At 47.1% G+C, this 16817-nt stretch overlaps 1 protein-coding gene and 1 long non-coding RNA gene across 2 annotated transcripts; one reads left to right on the top strand and one right to left on the bottom strand.

Moving 5' to 3' along the window:
• Window positions 1–6379: 6379 nt before the first annotated feature.
• On the bottom strand, window positions 6380–7050 carry LOC120689009. The gene is made up of 3 exons (XM_039971363.1): window positions 6891–7050; window positions 6673–6800; window positions 6380–6412 (listed from the first exon to the last, which is right to left on the bottom strand). Exons 1-3 carry the CDS (start codon window positions 7048–7050, stop codon window positions 6380–6382), a joined length of 321 nt encoding a protein of 106 aa, XP_039827297.1.
• Window positions 7051–15731: 8681 nt separating this feature from the next.
• LOC120693250 lies at window positions 15732–16387 on the top strand. The gene is made up of 2 exons (XR_005682938.1): window positions 15732–15944; window positions 16038–16387. It is a non-coding gene; the product is annotated as an uncharacterized LOC120693250 (long non-coding RNA).
• The last annotated feature ends 430 nt before the right edge of the window (window positions 16388–16817 follow it).

Below are 16817 nucleotides of genomic sequence, written 5' to 3'. Positions count from 1 at the left end.
CGGTGAGTGTATCTTCAGTTTCCAGCTTCTGGACAATTACACCGGCGTGTGTCTTTTCCTTAACATTGGTTCAACCGGTGTATTGAATTTCTTCACAGTCTCTTCGATTCTTGTCCTTTGGACCGAAGAGGTTTCAGGGCGCTGCCCTGAGACCCGCGAGGGGCGGAACCCCCGTAGGGGCGGCCCTTCGGGCCTAGCTACACCTATCTTCTCTTTGTCATCACTTGAACCTAAAAGCCTGAGAATGATCATCTTAACACTCACATTAGTCCAAGTGTTGTGTTGTCTATATCAATCACCAAAACATTATATTGAAATATGGCATGAGAGGCCATTTTTGCTACAGTGGCACTACTACAAAAACAATTTGTAGCAACATCTCGTTTTTTTTTCTAGAGGCGAATTAAAATGTAACTCGTTCCAATAAAATAGAAGGGTGTAGATCCGTCTCTAGAAATGTATTTTTTGGGGCAGGTGACCCCTTCTCTCACCCCGAAAAATGGGGCTCATTTTCAGTGGAAGGTGTGGGTCACCAGCCCCTAAGAAAATAAAAAAATAGTGGCAGGTGGCAGCTCTTGCTTATGTAGAAAGACAACACAGCACATGCACAGCTCTCCTCTCTCTTCATTATGTCCTCGGTTTCTCCCCCATCTCTTCATTATCATATTTGACAAAAATTGATTGAAATCCCATCCAATTTTAACATTCATCACATTTCATTTGTTACTCACAGAGATTATTGCAATAACCAGCAAACCAAATGAATGCATCGAACCTGTCTAAAAGTTTTTGCAATCTATCAACGAAGAAAGTTATCAAACAAGTATCCTTGAAGCCCTGTTATCCTATAATTTTGTAGATATGTTAATGCTCTGTTTACCCCAGTAGCAGGTCTACTTTTATCCTTGCATGCCGGTGCCATCTATGGCGCTGCAGCTCTTGTCGGCCATCATCACCTACATAGAGGCTAGAACCAGCAGCAATAGATCGAGTTGACGGATCCAAGAGCACCAGGAATTGGAAAGGAAATAGAGGGGAATGAGTGGACATTGTAATGCCAAAGGAGAGAAGAACAGGAGCGGACTAAGAGGAGGCCAATGGGGAGATCCGTGGGCTGCTGCTGGTGGCTTGCTTGAACAGCCGCCGACACCAGTGAAGATGGGAGGAGAAAAAATGAAACTTCTAGGGTTTCTAGATGTATTCATAGTTTTATACCCATGGGAGGTACTAGTGGACTAGTTTGAATGTTGGGTTGGGCCAAAAATTCAAATGGAACCGGAATTTTTTGACCGGTTTATATTTTTCTCGGGCTGGGCTGAAATGGACGAATTTCACCGAATTTCAGCCCATCTGGCCCGAATCCTTGAACCATGCGTCACCGATCTATAGAAATCCATTTCTAGGGGCGGGCACCTTACCCGCCTCTACTAATAGGATTTGTAGCTACAAAAAGTAGGGGTGGGTACCGCATCTATCCCTAGAAATATGTTTTTACCCGCCCCTACCAACAGTTTTCATAGCAGTGTGGTACATAAACGATGCTATTTGCCGAATTGAGAAACCATGTACAGTATGTCGGGCTACAAAATCATAGAACGCGCTCCTGGCCAAGCTATGTGTTGTGAAGCAATATATTAGTGATAAAGTTATTAATTAATTATGTACTTAATCATTCTAAGGTCCAAGCTAGCCCCGAAGGGTGTGTCCCTCGGTGGTTTGGCCCCTTGGGCATGTATATAAACAGTGGTCTCCTCTCAATGAATACACATCCATTCACTTTCATCTCTAACTTTTACTCCCTAAAACGTCATTAATACCTGCGTCTGGTGGTGTTCGTCATCGTTGAGGACTATGCTTAAGGGTTACCCTCATCGTTGTTCTTAGCACGTTGTTGATCTGTGCAGTCTATGTTGTTGGTCTTTTCACGTGATGTAAATAACTCCAGAAAATAATAAACTTTTATAAGAATTGTAGAGAATTTAGATACCATTCCAAAGCCATAAAGAACTCCTCCAATTGGATTTAATATCTGGGAGATTTCAAAGTTTCTTTATGGCAGTTTGTCTGCCTCAGAATATGTTATTTTCATGTTTAGGCACACTAAACAACAGAATTGGATATTTTTGAACTAATACACTGTTGTAGAGAAATTCATAAGGTTTCCATATTGAGAAAGTACACTTCCATAGAAATTTCAGAGCTCCAGTTATGTCAGTTCTTTTCCAGCTCTTCTGGATAGTTGAACTAATGCACAGTTTTTAGATATTTTGAACTAATACACAGTTGTAGAGAAATTCATAATAACTATTCCTTTTCTTTCTGGAAAACAGTAAGGTCGTATTAGTTGAAGTTAAATTTCATATGCCAGAAGATGAGAATTTTTGTCCACCAGAATTATAGAGTCAAAGAAAAGAAGCAACAATGCTGTTTTCACTAGACTTGCATGTGGTGATGTGAGGACGTAGGGTTTGGGGGTAGAAATGCTTTACTTGATGCCTTTATTTTGAAGGGTGTTTGTTTTGGTGGAAAGCTATGTTTGTGAATAGGTGGTGCACCTTCAGATCATATTTAGCTCACGTTCGTGATCTTCGGGAAAGTCAAGTAAACGTAGCAATGTGGTCGCCTCGCTTTAACATTGTTATTTGAATTGCCTCCATTAAATTTCAGAAGTTCACAATAGCAAGAAAAAAATCTGAATTTTGGCTTTATTTTGAATTATATGTTTATCTACTTTGTGGCATTGTTCTTGTAGTTATAAATTTCGGAAAGGTATATGAAGTTCATGCATTGCAAACATACATTTGCACTCTCATATTAATATGCATATGGAGAAACCATAGCCATATTGCTGCAGTAAGTACCGATACAACAACGCATATTGAGATATAGCAATGTGGTTGCAGCTTGCACTTCCTTAGAATTTGTGGGTAGAAGTGAAGTCATGCATTGCATTGCACCATTTGCATGTGCATTGAAGCATTCATATGAAATTTTTATATATCTCTCTAGCTGAAGTTATATATTGTCTCAATATGATATCTTTTATATCAAATTATCAATCCAATATTTAACCAAATTGTGATTTAAAAGTTTGGTTAAAGTTGATTGCTTGCCGAGGTTTTCCACAAACCTCATACATTTTCCTCCTCCGCGGGTTCTTGAGTTTGAGGGTGCAGCGTTGGATGTGTGTAGCAGCACGTGTGCACACACTTATCTATGTATGTTGAACAAAAGTTTTGTAATAAAATATTTGAATGTGGAGACTCTGATGTTTTAAATTCTCTTATGTGGTTCAGTTTGTGAAATGTTTATTTCACTCCAGTAAAATTTTATCAATCTATCTGAACCATTTATGTTGCTTCCGCATGCTTTGTTCTAATCTATATATGTGCTTGTTGTAGCTGTGGCGTAGTGTGGTAAGGCTTAAAAGCTCATTTTACATATAAAGTATGCTTTCTGATATCGAATCTCAATGAAACTAATTGATATTAATCAATTTAATCTTTTTTTAGGATTTAGGTGCTTCGAATGAACAAACTTTGCTGAGCAATAAAAGTTGGGTGGGAGAGGCAACAGAAGTTGGAGCAAGGCAACTGTCCTTGATCGTGGGCTCGTGGTGCTCATTGCTTCAATCTATATACCATTGCTGTGGTTTCGTTTGAGTACAGACCATTGGTCCCATCAGATCGAAGTGGGTTGAAATTCTGTAGCAACTGACATTCAGACGCAGCCTTAAGATTTGTGGACTAGGATCTTTAAAACACGTGCGGACTCTACTAATAATGCATGCTTCTGGCTAATTATTAATCAGTTCATTATGTTGCCTGCTCTTTGTTCCAAACCGGAGATTAAAAGCAGTTTGCGATGGAAGCATACAAAGTGTCTTCGCATGTGATCGAAGCACAAATCAAGGGTGCTTTGGTTGGGCTTCCAACCTGTTTTTGCTTTTTGCAAAAGCCAAAAGCTCAACCAAAGAGTTCAAAAGCCACATCTACTTTTACTCAAAGCCAGCTTTTACCTAGTACAAATCCAAAAGCACCATTCCCCCCTGCTTTTACTGGCTTTTGGGCATAAAAATTACCCACCTGCCGCTGATTATGTACATACCGTTTCGTTTTCTTTGTTCTATTCCTCCTCTCGCGATACTGCTTCCTCCTCGTCGATGCCCATCCGCCTCCTCGCGGGCGGCCCTCTGCCTCCTCACCGGCGTCCCTCCGGCAGCCCTCCGCCTCTCCTCCGGCGGACCCAGCCCCTCCGCATCCTTCCCGCGTGGACCTGGCGTGCAGCGCCAGCCACGGGGCCTCCTAGGCGCCGCCGGCCGCGGCCCTCTAGCTGCAACAACCACCGCCACTGCGCGGGGCCGGACAGAGGAAGAGGAGGAGGGGCGTGGCCGCGTGCGGGAGGGCGAGCCCCGCCGCCGCTGGCATGCGCAAGGAAGGTGGGTGCGCGGCCAGGTACGGGAGCACGACCTTCGCCGCCGGCGGCGTGCGGAAAGATGAGAGGGGGCACAGCCGGCGCGAGGGAGGAGGAGAGGGGGGGGGGGCGCGGTCAGGAGCAGGAGTGCTAGCTCCACCGCCAGTCGGAGGAGAGCGGGCCGGAGGCTCGCCATGGCTGGTGACCTGCTCGCGGGAGGAAGAAGGGGTTGACGAGCGGGGTCCGCTCATCAGTGAGAGAGTTAAAGTGTTGAGTGGGGATGACCATGGATGATATGTGGGTTCTCTTAGCATTTTTCTCAAAAGTCATAGCCACCCAACCAAACGGTCTTTTGCTTTTCCCACGGCTGTTTTTCCACAGCTGCTTTTTCACAGCCCACAGCAGCTTTTTCAAAAGTCACAGCCCAACCAAACACACCCCGGTTCACCACGTACGACAAGCATGAAGAGTCATGTCAAAGTCAAACACTAGAAAGCAAGCTCTCAGCACACAGCGCTCCCTTCCGCAATGCTGGGCAGGGCGGGCCTCCACGGGCAAATCTATTCATCGCATATGCGAAACCGCGCCGACGCATCGCAGAAGAGGGGCTGCAGTCACTGCAGGTGGGCCCGCGCGCACTGTGCTTCTTCCTCCTCTAGATCTCGCGACGGTGGTGGCTGCCGGGTTACGGGAGGGGGGTTGGCCGGGGTCTGGGGGTGGTAGGTGGGAGGAGCGGCCGCCGGCGAGGTCGCCGGCGGCTGGGGTGGTGGCGGGCGGCAGCGGCCTTTAGGTTTGAGTCGTTGGGATCCGGGGCGGCTCCATGGCCTCCGGCTATAGAAGAGGAGGGGGCCGGGGGCGGCGGCGGCCAGGCGGTGGCGGCGGTTCGCCGGCGGAGGGTGCGGCGGCACGGGAGCGCCGCCGCCCGGGCGGGGCCGGACTCCCGGTGGGCGGTGCCGGCAGCGGGGACAAGAAGAAGGCGGCGCGGCGGCGGCTAGACGGCGTGACGGCGAGCTCGGTTGGCGTTGGCGGCGGTGGAGGGTGGCGGCGGAGGCGCCGGTGGCGGCGCCATAGCCGGGGAGGCGGGGGATGGCGGGGGAGCAGAGCCGGCGGAGTAGCAGAGCCAGCGGAAGAAGAGAGCCGCAGCTGCGATTGGATCCGTTCCAATCGCAGCTGCGATGAATAGACGTCCCCGGCCTCCACTGCCCGTGCCGAGTGAGGCCCAACCGGCCGCCGAGCATGACGAGCAGAGTCTGGCTCTGGATCCAACGGACGGTGGCCGTTCGCCGTCGGATCGGGTGGACCGGACGTGGCCTCCTGAAAATGAAAGCAGCTTTTATTAATTGGGAATAGACCTGCTATCCATACCTATATATGTACGCGTAGATTGATCAGGATTTATTTCTTCATGATGGATCTTCAGTTTTTTTTAAAAATTTTTTTTATGTCGGCAATAGATAGGAGATGTTTTCGCCTGTCTCGAAAGTCGTCTATTTCAACCATTCCAGTCAAAGAAAAGGTCATCTATTTCTTTCTTTGGTTTGGTGAAGCGAGACGTATGCAATCTATTTCGAGCGGCATGTATAACGTGGAGTGTTCATCATGTTTTACGGCCGGGTGAACCAACCATTGATCAGTCATGTCTGACGGACCACATGATCGATTTTCCAGAGATCTAGCACTATATAAATATGCAATCTAGATTACCTTCATTGCCATGCTCTGCAAATCCGTACCCTGTTTGCTGTTCAAGCGACCCATCTCCTCTTTGTGTCGACGTTGCAGAATTGCGCGTCTACCTAGGGGACGTTTGGGTATAGCTGTCTCTTCCCTTTGCTGATGGTCTTCCTCCTCCTACTTAATTAATCAGCACAAGCACGAAAGGACCACCTTTGATTAAGCTGACAAGTCCCAACCCAACCTATGTGTATAAAGGGGAAACTTGGTTGTTGCGCATAGTACTAGTATCTTATGCAAAGACCTCTCTCTCGGAATAATCACGCTATTTATATCCGCAAGACAAATGAGCATAGTAGTGTTTCAAAAACTCAAATGTTATTTGCTATTAGAATAAGACTATGACAATAAATAACACTACTAATGAGGAGTTTTTCAAATAAAACGTTGAAGGGCTATGACAATAAATAACACTACTAACAAAAAAAATTTGTGTTGCATTTATTATATGATAAATAAGGTTATTTTTTCTAGTCATTATATTAAATGAAAATATAGCAAATGGAGACAGCCACAAACATATACCTTCTGCTTGTCAGCAAGCGAGCGGTCCGACGACTCCGGCCGGCGATCGTAGTCGGCAGCAGCGGTGGCGACGACGACCACGCGGCTCAGCGTGGTGTGGCGTCTGGACACGAACTCCCTCAGCACCTCTGCGAATGGTCGCCGCCCATGCATGAACCCAAATCAATCTCTGTGTTTTTGCTGAAATGCACGGTCATTTATACTTATTATATATGTACCTTCGAAGCTGACGAGGCGGTAGACGCCGCCGAGCGCGAGCGTGTCATCGGGCCGGAGCAGCTTCAGCCGCCGCTTCTTCACCTCCCTGCTGCGGCTTGCCGCCGCCGCGGCGTCAGCGGGGATGACCGCCGCGACGTAGTGGCCGGGGTTCGAGGCCATGACGGCGGCCGCCGAGAGGGCGCCGTGCGCGCGCCGCGCTCCACCTCGACGCGGCCGACCCCGTCGCCTCCGGGTGGGTGCTGGATGACCACGGCCGCCGCCTCGGCCGTCTGGCAATTGCCCATGCCCGGCACGTACGTTTGGGTATCCTGTGGAAGGCCTCGATGACCGCGGGAGGAGGACGAGGGTGGTTGGCGTTTGCTCGCTCGTGGCCTCACGACTGGACACAGTGTGGTTTTTATATACTGTATATGCAACTAACACGAGGTCGAGGGTTTCGATAGCTCTCTCAGCGCGGCCGGCCGGTGAAGAAGAAGGTGAGCAACTCGATCGATCGTGAGAGATGTTGATGTACGTACGCGTGTGGGTCAGTGGTTGTGTAGGGGGTGGAGGGTAGTAGGTTGACGGTATAGATGGACAAATGTGCAGTACGACACTGCACTTCATGAATACGGTCATAGCACGGCATGTTCAAGCACGACACTATTAGCACGAAGGCTTAATTCGTGACGGCTCGGCCCAAGCACGATATGTTTAGGGTTTAGTGCAGGCCCGCTGCCTGACAGATCCACCGTCGCCGTAGTTGAAGGTTAAGGGGGTAGCGGGCACGGGGAGGCCGCACCCCCACAGCCGAGGCAAGAGGCGGGGAGGCCATGACTGCGGTCGTAACGGTGAGAGGTGGGAAAGGCTGCGGCAGAGGCGACAAGGCAGTTAGGGACTGGGAAGGCTACAATGTCGGTTGCTGGTACGCCTGTGCGAGAAAACCACGGCGGCGGCTGGGATTGCAACGGTGCGGGGGGGGGGGGGGGGGGGGGGGACAGTGGTGGCATACGACTGGAGGCCAGGCCACCAATCGGGGAGAGCTAGAGGGGAGGGCGGAGCGCATACAGGGAAGGGAGGTGTGCTGCGTGAGAGAGCTAGAGAGGATGGGAGGTGGCGGCCGGCTGCAAGGAAGAGAGGGAGGAAGGTTTTGGAGAAAGACTGGAGGGAAGTATATGTATGAGGTTGTTGATTGGATCTCGCTAGATTGTGTCGGTCATTAATCATATCGTGTATGTCAGAAACAGTACTGCCTGCTACTATTTTGACCCACGCAACACTACAGTCGTGCTATACTAGCACTAGCACTAGCACTATATCCCCGGATCATAATCATATAGTGTTTTTTAGTGTCCATTATATTGCTACTGTTTTGACCCACGCAACACTACAGTCGTGCTATACTAGCACTAGCACTGTATCCACCATATCAGATCATATTTATATAGTGTTTTTAGGCCAATCCCAACCCATAGTGTCCATGAGTAGTGCCTATGTTGCCATATTATCAAGACATTACTTTTAGAAACTACACTCTACAACCCATGATTTTTTGGTGTAGATTCCTATTAAACTCTCTTTTTTTTTCTCCACCTTTCATATTTGTTCTCTATTTATTATGAAAACATATTGGTTTGTGTGTTGAAAATGGGTCTTGCATGAGACCCAATTTCTTCCTCTTTTCACTCTATCTCTCATTTATTATGGTGTCATATAAATAAAAAGTCTTATGTGACAGTATATTTAATGTTGTGGACACCATCATACGTGGAGGGTTGGGGTTAGTGTCGTGTCGCATGCGGCTCGGTTTGGCCATAGTCGACAGCGCGACGGCCGACGACCCAACCTTAAATTTTGTGGGCACGTGTTACAAGGCGGGCTAGGGCTCGGATGGTACGTGGTCGTCTGCGCTTAGGCTTTCTCCAACCATTCCCCCCATCCAACTCTATCCAAACGTACTATTTACTATATTTTACTACCCCCATCCAAAAATTTCCTCCCCCTATAACTTTTTCTCTCCAACCTATTCCCCCATATCTATTCCCCATATATACTATCACTCATTAACTAACTATTTATTTAACTGTTTTTGAATTTTAAAAAAATCATACAGTATTTGTACTGTCATAATACGCATTATCATCATGTTACGGGACTCTAACGGGATTAATATCACGAAGAAACGGTGTGATTAGAGATATAGGGAAGAGTTGAAACTCACCCTATACGTGGGGGGGTTTCAGCTCCCCCGTATATAGAGGGAGCTGTGGGGGAGCGAGTGCTCCAACTCGCTCCCGTTAGAGCACTCGCTCCCCCCAAAGCCCCCCTACCTAGGGTGGGGGCGTTATACGGTGTGCCCTTGGAGCAAGCCTTATGGCCCCCGCAACAGTCCTAGCCAGTGCTAGCGACGTCGCCGCCTCAAACGAGCTCGGCACAGTGCCGGCGGGGGCGCGGGCGAGCGTGCTGAGAGAGGAGACGGCATCGGCAACCGTGCGCGCTAGCGCCGAGAGAGTCGCTAGCTCGGCACTGTGCGCCACTGTTCACCGATTAAAAAACCAAATCGCCAGGCAAATCGCCCACTACTGCAGACGCCCTTATCTCCGATCGACCTTCAACCACGGTGGTAGGAGGTGGAGCTTCAATTCACTCTATCTTTAATGCCGGCGGCCATCGCGTCCTGTCGGGGATCGAAATCCAATAGCACTGCACGTTCCGACTTCCGAGATAATTAAACCATCTAGCTCCTGGCTCTTGCACGCATTCTAAAATTTCTAAAATACTCCCGTCCATATCGAATTTAAATATCATTTAGAACATGAGTTAGCATATCAAGGAGTGATAACTGAGGAGTTAGTTTTCCATATTTGTCCTTATTAAAAATAGAGTGAAGGGTGCCTCGTAACCATAAGTCTAGCGCAGCTTGACTGGTGATGGCAGCAAGTCCCAAGGCCAAGGGTCCCTGGTTCGACCCCCCACATGCTCTCCCCCCCGCACCCAAACAACATCTAAACCACAACTCTCTCTTCTCCACAGAACCTAAACCACAACTCTCTCTTCTCCACAGAACGACATCTAAATCCTATATGGAGGGAGTACGTCTTCTAAATTCCGCATGAAGTACTAAATGAAGTCTTTCTGTAAAATTTTTTTAGAGATATGTGTAATTTTTCGCGATGAATTTAATTACCGAAACAAAATAATTGCAATGAAAAGGGCATGGAGCCAATCAAATATTTATTTTCTAGTTTCAATGCATTTGCATTTATTGAGGACATAGGGAATCAAATAAATAGTATGGTTTTCAATCACAACTACTATGGTTAATTAGGGGTAACATGGTCATCTTCCACTACTAGTAATATATATCTGAAATTTTCTAAACAAATAGTTTTTGGGGATGGAGGGAGTATGTGCTAATTAAAGTAGCATATCCTTTTTCATGCACCTCCCCCATATGCACCTCCTCATACATATATAGGGGGTGTTTGGTTCATAGGACTTATGCAAAAGTCCCTGGTATTTTAGTCCCTAAGCCAAACAGGAGGGACTAGGCTAAAGTGCTAGTTGGGGAATCTAATGTTCCTCTTGAGGAGTTTTTTGGGACTAAAAGCCTACATGAGACATACTATTCCACCCCCTACCCCCAGTCCCCACCTCTTGGATGCATGCAGATTAGAGGTAATATGGTACTTTGTGCACTCATTTAATGACCTTTACTCCATTTTAGTCCCTAGAACAAACAGGTAGAGACTAAAAAATTTAGTCCAGAGACTAAAATTAGTCTAGGGACTTTTGGCACCAAACACCACCATAACTGCATGCACGTCTTGCTGTCGGGAAAGACTCGAAAACAATGCACAATTAAGATAGTTGGGTCCACTATCAACCCAGGATGCCTTATATTTGTACACAAATTTTGAATCTCAGAATGCATTACATTTCAGGATGGAGGGAGTAGTGCACACTTCTCTCATATATTGCGTGCCCTGCAGGAATTATTTTGCACCCCTAACTATGTACTCCCTCTGATTCAAATCGTAAATCATTCCATCTTTTTTTTGAAGAGTCAAACTATTTTTATATTTAATCAAAGTTATAGTAAAGATTATAAAGATTTGTAGCACCAAATAGATATATTATAAAAGTATATTTAATAAAAAATCTAATATTATTTATTTAGTATAATAATTGTTATTACTTTATTATATAAATGTGGTCAAACATGAATATTTTGACCCTTCAAGAAAGTTGAAATAACTTAGACCCTAGTTAGTTACCATAAGTCAGGTGGCTAAAAACCAATGACTTATAAGTCAGGTCTGTTTGGCTAAAAACCAATGACCCTGTTTACCCCACCTCCCCTCCTTCGCTTCTCGCGCGTTTTCTCCCTTCCCGCGCGCCTTCCCTTTCCTTCTGGAGTGCCCTCCCTTCCCACCGACCATCTCATTTTTATTCATATGAATCAAATCCATAAAAATTATCCATACATGTCCACTCTCAGAAATACAAATTACATGATTCAGCATTGAAACAAATACAAACTACCTCCTCTATAAAATTCTTCCGCTATCCAATCATGAAAATTGTTCATGTTATGGTCATCACTATTGTGTTTCCCTTGTGCTTGACTTGCATGACTTCAACGTTGACGTCGGCGTCAGTGCCCTACTGGGCTCATCCACCATTGGAATGAAGTCCTCATCATCATCACACTCTTCGAAATCTGTATCTTGCAGTCTACTTTCTCTGATGAAATTACGTAAAGCCATGCGTGCTAAAATAATTTTACTTTGCTTTGGTGGTGGATAAGAGGGCATGTGTAATAAAATCCTCTACTTATTCTTTAGTACACCAAAGGAACGCTCTATTGCATTGTGAACTTGGGAATGTCTATGATTAAAGGTATGTTTTTTACCTCTTGGCGGACCTTGATTGTACTCCTAAAAATGATACTTTGTACCTTTGTACGGTGCAAGATAACCCAGCCGGTTAGGGAAACTCTGAGTCCACCACATAAAACTTCCCTAGAATGTTACATTAACGGTTAGAAAAGTGGCAAACATCGAATTGGTCAAAGTAATATTTAGCAAAACCCAAATGTACCTTGGGGAGGTTGTGGGAAGAGGCTTCCAAATTTATCAAGTGTTGCCTTGAAACACATCAAAGTCGTCTTCCTCGCCATCAGAGTCAGGGACCATATTGGAGCCCCGGGCTGCCATTGAGCTGCTCCCATAGAACCACTAGTCGCCGTCGTTGACATCAAAGCGGCTTACACTCTATGCGCGTTCGCCATTCGTCAGGGACCTGGCCTGTGGAACACCCCCACCACCGCGCATAGCCCCTGACCTCATTGGACGAGGAGGGACGCCGACGCTGGACGTGGATCCACGGCCACCTGCAACTCGGCTTGCAGATCTGTTGCAAGGCTTCGCCGTCACCAAATGTGTGCCACTATGTTGACGGGGAGCGGCCTCTTCAGACTGCACCACGCGCTGGTACTTGCCGAGGCCGGGAAAGGCCGCCGCCTGGGAGTTGAGGTCGAGGCCATCTGTTGCCGGTGTGGGCGGAGCCATGAAGGGAGGAGCGGGCGGCGCGATGAATCCACCCACGCGCGGAGCAACGAATCTAGTCATGGTTGAAGTGAAGAAACCGGCCGCACGTGGAGGAATGAATCCACCCGCCGGCCGGGAGCACATAACAACCTGTGGCCCCTCACCGAAGAACTCGTTTCCCTCTTCGCGCGGCCTGGGAATCGTCCACCCGGTCGAAAACGTCGAGCAAGTACCTTGAAGTGCCGACCATGGTGGCAACGGGCGGTGGCGGCACCGAGATCTGAAACGATGTGGCGCTAGGTAAATGGGAAATGTCGATGCTCCTTAGCGCCCCAATTTATGTACCACAAGCGCACGGATCGTGGTAGCTTTTCCCTTAGAGTACTCCCCCAAGGTTTATCAATCCGTGGATCGACAAAGAACTACCTAAGGTTTTCCATCTAATCTAACAGATCTATCCTAACATGAAGCATGAATTGCACATATAGAGTAACCCTTTAATAGATATGAGTGTTGTGTAAATGTTGATCTCATCCATGAACATAGGCGTAACCATAGCAAAACCAAAGACAAGACTAGACCTATCGTCATCTAGTTGTAGTTCAAGCTAACGAGCAAATAAATCATGCATCTCAATCAATAGCATCCTTAAATCAAAACCTCCAATCCAACCCCTCGGGAACCCCCCTACTCAGGCCACACCCTGTCACAGACGCTCTCTTTGGACAAAAGCACCCCGAAGCACGCTAGACATGTCGAACCCCCTTGGGTAGATCCGGTATGAACTCCTAGCCTCCATAGCTACAAGAACACCCCGTGCAATCTATCTCGAGAATAGATCTAGGAATAAGCGTACCCAAGGCAAGAACGAAATAAAAAAGGAGAGACATGATCACTAATAGATTCGGAAAACATGATTATCATTACTCACATAATAGATGTGTTTGGATCATCACCTGCCGTGTGCACACCATCGATGAATCCAACTAGCTCATGAACTCCGCCATGGCACAACCACGCAGGGAGGCCATGGCGGCTAGGGGTGGCCTAAGCCATCTCCTAGACAACTTCGAAGACTTGCGGTGGCCGTCGTCTCCCTTCGATCTTGGCCCTAGGTTTTCGTCGAGTTTTGGGTGGATGGATGCCGCGAGTTAAATAAGGTGCGAGCTATTTATGAGCCGAGGAAGCCACCGGTCGAAGGGGAGGCCGAACCGCCTCGGAAACAGGCTAGGCCGGCCGGTTCATGGGCCTAGGCCGGCCGGCCTACCCTCTTTCGGGCCCGCCTCGATCTCATCTTTCGTGTGTAGACTCCTCGCATCTTCTAGAGTTTATGTCCTTCACGATTGTACCCTTTTGGACGTCGTTATCTTGGAGATATCTTCGAGGAAAGGATAGGATCGGGAATCCTTCCTTAAATCTTCATTTGCTTTTCTTAATCCCGAAGTATCTTGATCTCATCTTCGTGGGCTTGGTCCTTTGGGCTCTCTTGGAGGATGGATGTGCATGAATGGGCTTCGAATCAACTTACGGGTAGATTCTACAAAGTTTGTTGGCCAATCATCAAGGGAGATTTAATGGCAGCCATTCACAGTGTGTGGGGAAAAAATTTCAGGAACTTATGGATGTTGAATTCAGCCTACATCACACTTCTTCCAAAAATGCCAGATGCAGAACATGTAAAAGATTATAGGCCCATCAGCCTTGTGCATAGTTTTGCTAAGTTGATCACTAAAATCTTAGCCAATAGATTGGCAGGAAGGCTTGATGGGATGGTATCTCCTAACCAAAGTGCCTTTATAAAAGGGCGCTTTATCCAAGATAATTTCATGATGGTCTAGCAAACTGTGCGCTTCCTTCATTCTCAAAAACAGCCCAGAATCCTCCTCAAGTTGGATATAACAAAAGCCTTCGACTCCGTGTCTTGGCCTTTTTTGTTGGAGGTGCTGCACAAATTGGGATTTGGCCCCTGGTGGCGGGATCTCTTATGTGGCCTGCTTGTGACCTCTTCCACCCAAGTCCTTCTAAATGGAACACCCGGGGAGAGAATACAGTATCGTCGAGGACTTCGACAGGGAGACCCCCTCTCTCCAATGCTGTTTATTTTGGTCATGGATGTGCTTAATAGTATGGTCTCTAGAGCTGCGACGGAGGGTCTCCTGCAGCCACTATCTCGCAGACCGATTCAGCATAGAATTTCTTTATTTGCGGACGATGTGGCCCTTTTTCTCCAACCTGCTGCTGAGGACATCAATCTGACTTTGGACATTTTAAGCCTTTTTGGAGAGGCTTCCGGGCTCAAGACTAATGTTCAGAAGAGTAATGTGTTACCTATTCAGTGCTCAGATGAGGATCTGGAAATCATAACCAGCTTGCTGCCTTGTGAGGTTCTCAGTTTTCCCTGCAAGTATCTTGGGCTGCCTCTGTCTTTAAGGAAGCTTACAAAAGATCAAGTTCAGCCCATTATACATAGAATTGCTGATCAGCTGCTGGCCTGGAAAGCTGATCTGATGACGAAAGCAGGTAGAGTTGTCCAAGTTCAATTTGTCCTCACTGCAATGCTCATTTATCTTCTTATGGCAACGGATCTTCCGGCCTGGGCTTTCAAAGCTATTGACAAAATCAGAAGAGGGTTTGTCTGGCGAGGGCGCAAGGAAGCTAAAGGGGGTCACTGTCTTATAGCTTGGCCTAAGGTGTGCCGTGCTAAAGAGCTGGGAGGACTTGGAATCTCTGATTTAAAATCATTGAGCTGTTCGCTGCGGGTTCGATGGCCGTGGCTGATGAAAACAGAGCCCAATAAGCCTTGGGCAAGTTTGTCCTTGCAAGTCAGTAAGGAAGTTGAAGATCTTTTAGCAATGGCTGTCTGCTCTGAAGTAGGCAATGGTGCGAACACCTTGTTCTGGCGGGACAAGTGGCTGGATGGCAGAAGCATCAAGGATTTGGCTCCTGGTTTGTTTGCATTGGTCCCTAAATGAAAAAGCAACAGGCGTACGGTTTTTAGAAGCTCTCACTGATGACAAATGGATAGATGATTTACATGGAGATATTTCGGTGGAAGCCTTGATGGAGTATCTATATGTGTGGGATTTAGTACAAGAAGTGGAGCTGCAACTTGAAACTCCTGACAGGCACATTTGGAAAATTTCTCCAACTGGTGTGTATACAGCAAGATCTGCCTATGATGCCTTGTTCCAAATAGCAGTTCTATTTGAGCCGTTTGAGCGTATTTGGAAGTCTTGGGCACCATCAAAGTGTCAGTTTTTCATGTGGTTAGTGGCACATCAGAGATGCTGGACGGCAGATCAGGCTGGCTAAGCGTGGGTTACCTCACCCAAACCGCTGCCCCTTATGTGATCAAGATGAGGAAAATATCCAAGATCTGCTGGTCGGCTGTGTCTTTGTACGAGATTTTTGGTTTCAGCTTCTGCACTTCGGCGGTCTTGCGGCACTCTCGCCTCAGCCTACGGACTTCTCCTTTGCTGAGTGGTGGGAGAAGGTTGAGAGACAGGTTTGCGACGAAATGAGGTCTGGTCTTAATTCTCTTATCATTTTGGGCAGTTGGACTATTTCGAAAGCACCGAAATGATTGTGTCTTCAATGGGGCTTCTCCGAGAGTAGCTACGGCGCTGACCCTAGCAAAGGAAGAAGTCCAGATGTGGTGCTCTGCTGGTGCAAAAGGCCTCTCCTTGCTCACTATCAGGGGCGTGGGATGAACAACAGGGGAGGCTGTGTGGTCAGGTCCTCTTGCTTGTAGGCTTGTTATGAGCTCAGGAATTGGTGGTCAGGTCCTGGCTCCGTGGGACATTTCTGTCCAGCTGGAGTAAGGTGTGTGGTTTGGGTAGGTGTGTGTCTGGGCATAGTGGCCTGGGAGTGTTGGTGTGAGTTTTGTGTGAGTGTGTTTTCTCTTTGTATAAGTCTATATTAGACTTTTTCTTCTCCTATAAATACAATGATACGCAGTTCTCCTGCGTGTTCGAGAAAAAAAACAAAAAAAACATGGGCTTTGGTCCTTCCTTTGGGCTTTGGCCTTCATCTTTCTCCGTGTTAGCGCTCGATCATTGGCCTCGTCATTTCATGCTCCAAAATAGGCCAAAAACCTGCAAAAATGAAGTTCCTCCAAAATATATGTGCAAATGTGAAAATGACCAATAATTAGGCCGGAGTTAGGACGGTTAGTGATTTTGATATTAAATTCATGCCATTATCAAGGATAAACAAGGGATAAAATGGGTACTTAAGGAGCACCAACATTCCCCCATGCTTAAACCTTGCTCATCCTCGAGTAAGTCCAGGAGCTTTGCTTATAAAGAAATCAGTGTTGCCCCTCAATGTCCTCTCTGCACTTAGTCATACATAACAAGACATATTGCTCTCTTAAGTATTTAGCATTTAAGTTCA

Source organism: Panicum virgatum, chromosome 9N (assembly GCF_016808335.1).
Source record: "Panicum virgatum strain AP13 chromosome 9N, P.virgatum_v5, whole genome shotgun sequence".
In the NCBI taxonomy this organism is placed as follows: Eukaryota; Viridiplantae; Streptophyta; class Magnoliopsida; order Poales; family Poaceae; genus Panicum; species Panicum virgatum.
This window is presented reverse-complemented; position numbering and strand designations above follow the sequence as displayed.

Bases quoted from the DNA above. Each gene is read 5' to 3' on its own strand.
- LOC120689009 (XM_039971363.1), bottom strand. From the start codon at position 7,050: ATGGCCTCGAACCCCGGCCACTACGTCGCGGCGGTCATCCCCGCTGAC. The intron at 6,801-6,890 runs GTACATATATAA...GACCATTCGCAG, and splicing joins CCGCCTCGTCAGCTTCGAAG to AGGTGCTGAGGGAGTTCGTG. The intron at 6,413-6,672 runs GTATATGTTTGT...GGATATAAATAG, and splicing joins CGCTTGCTGACAAGCAGAAG to CGTGATTATTCCGAGAGAGA.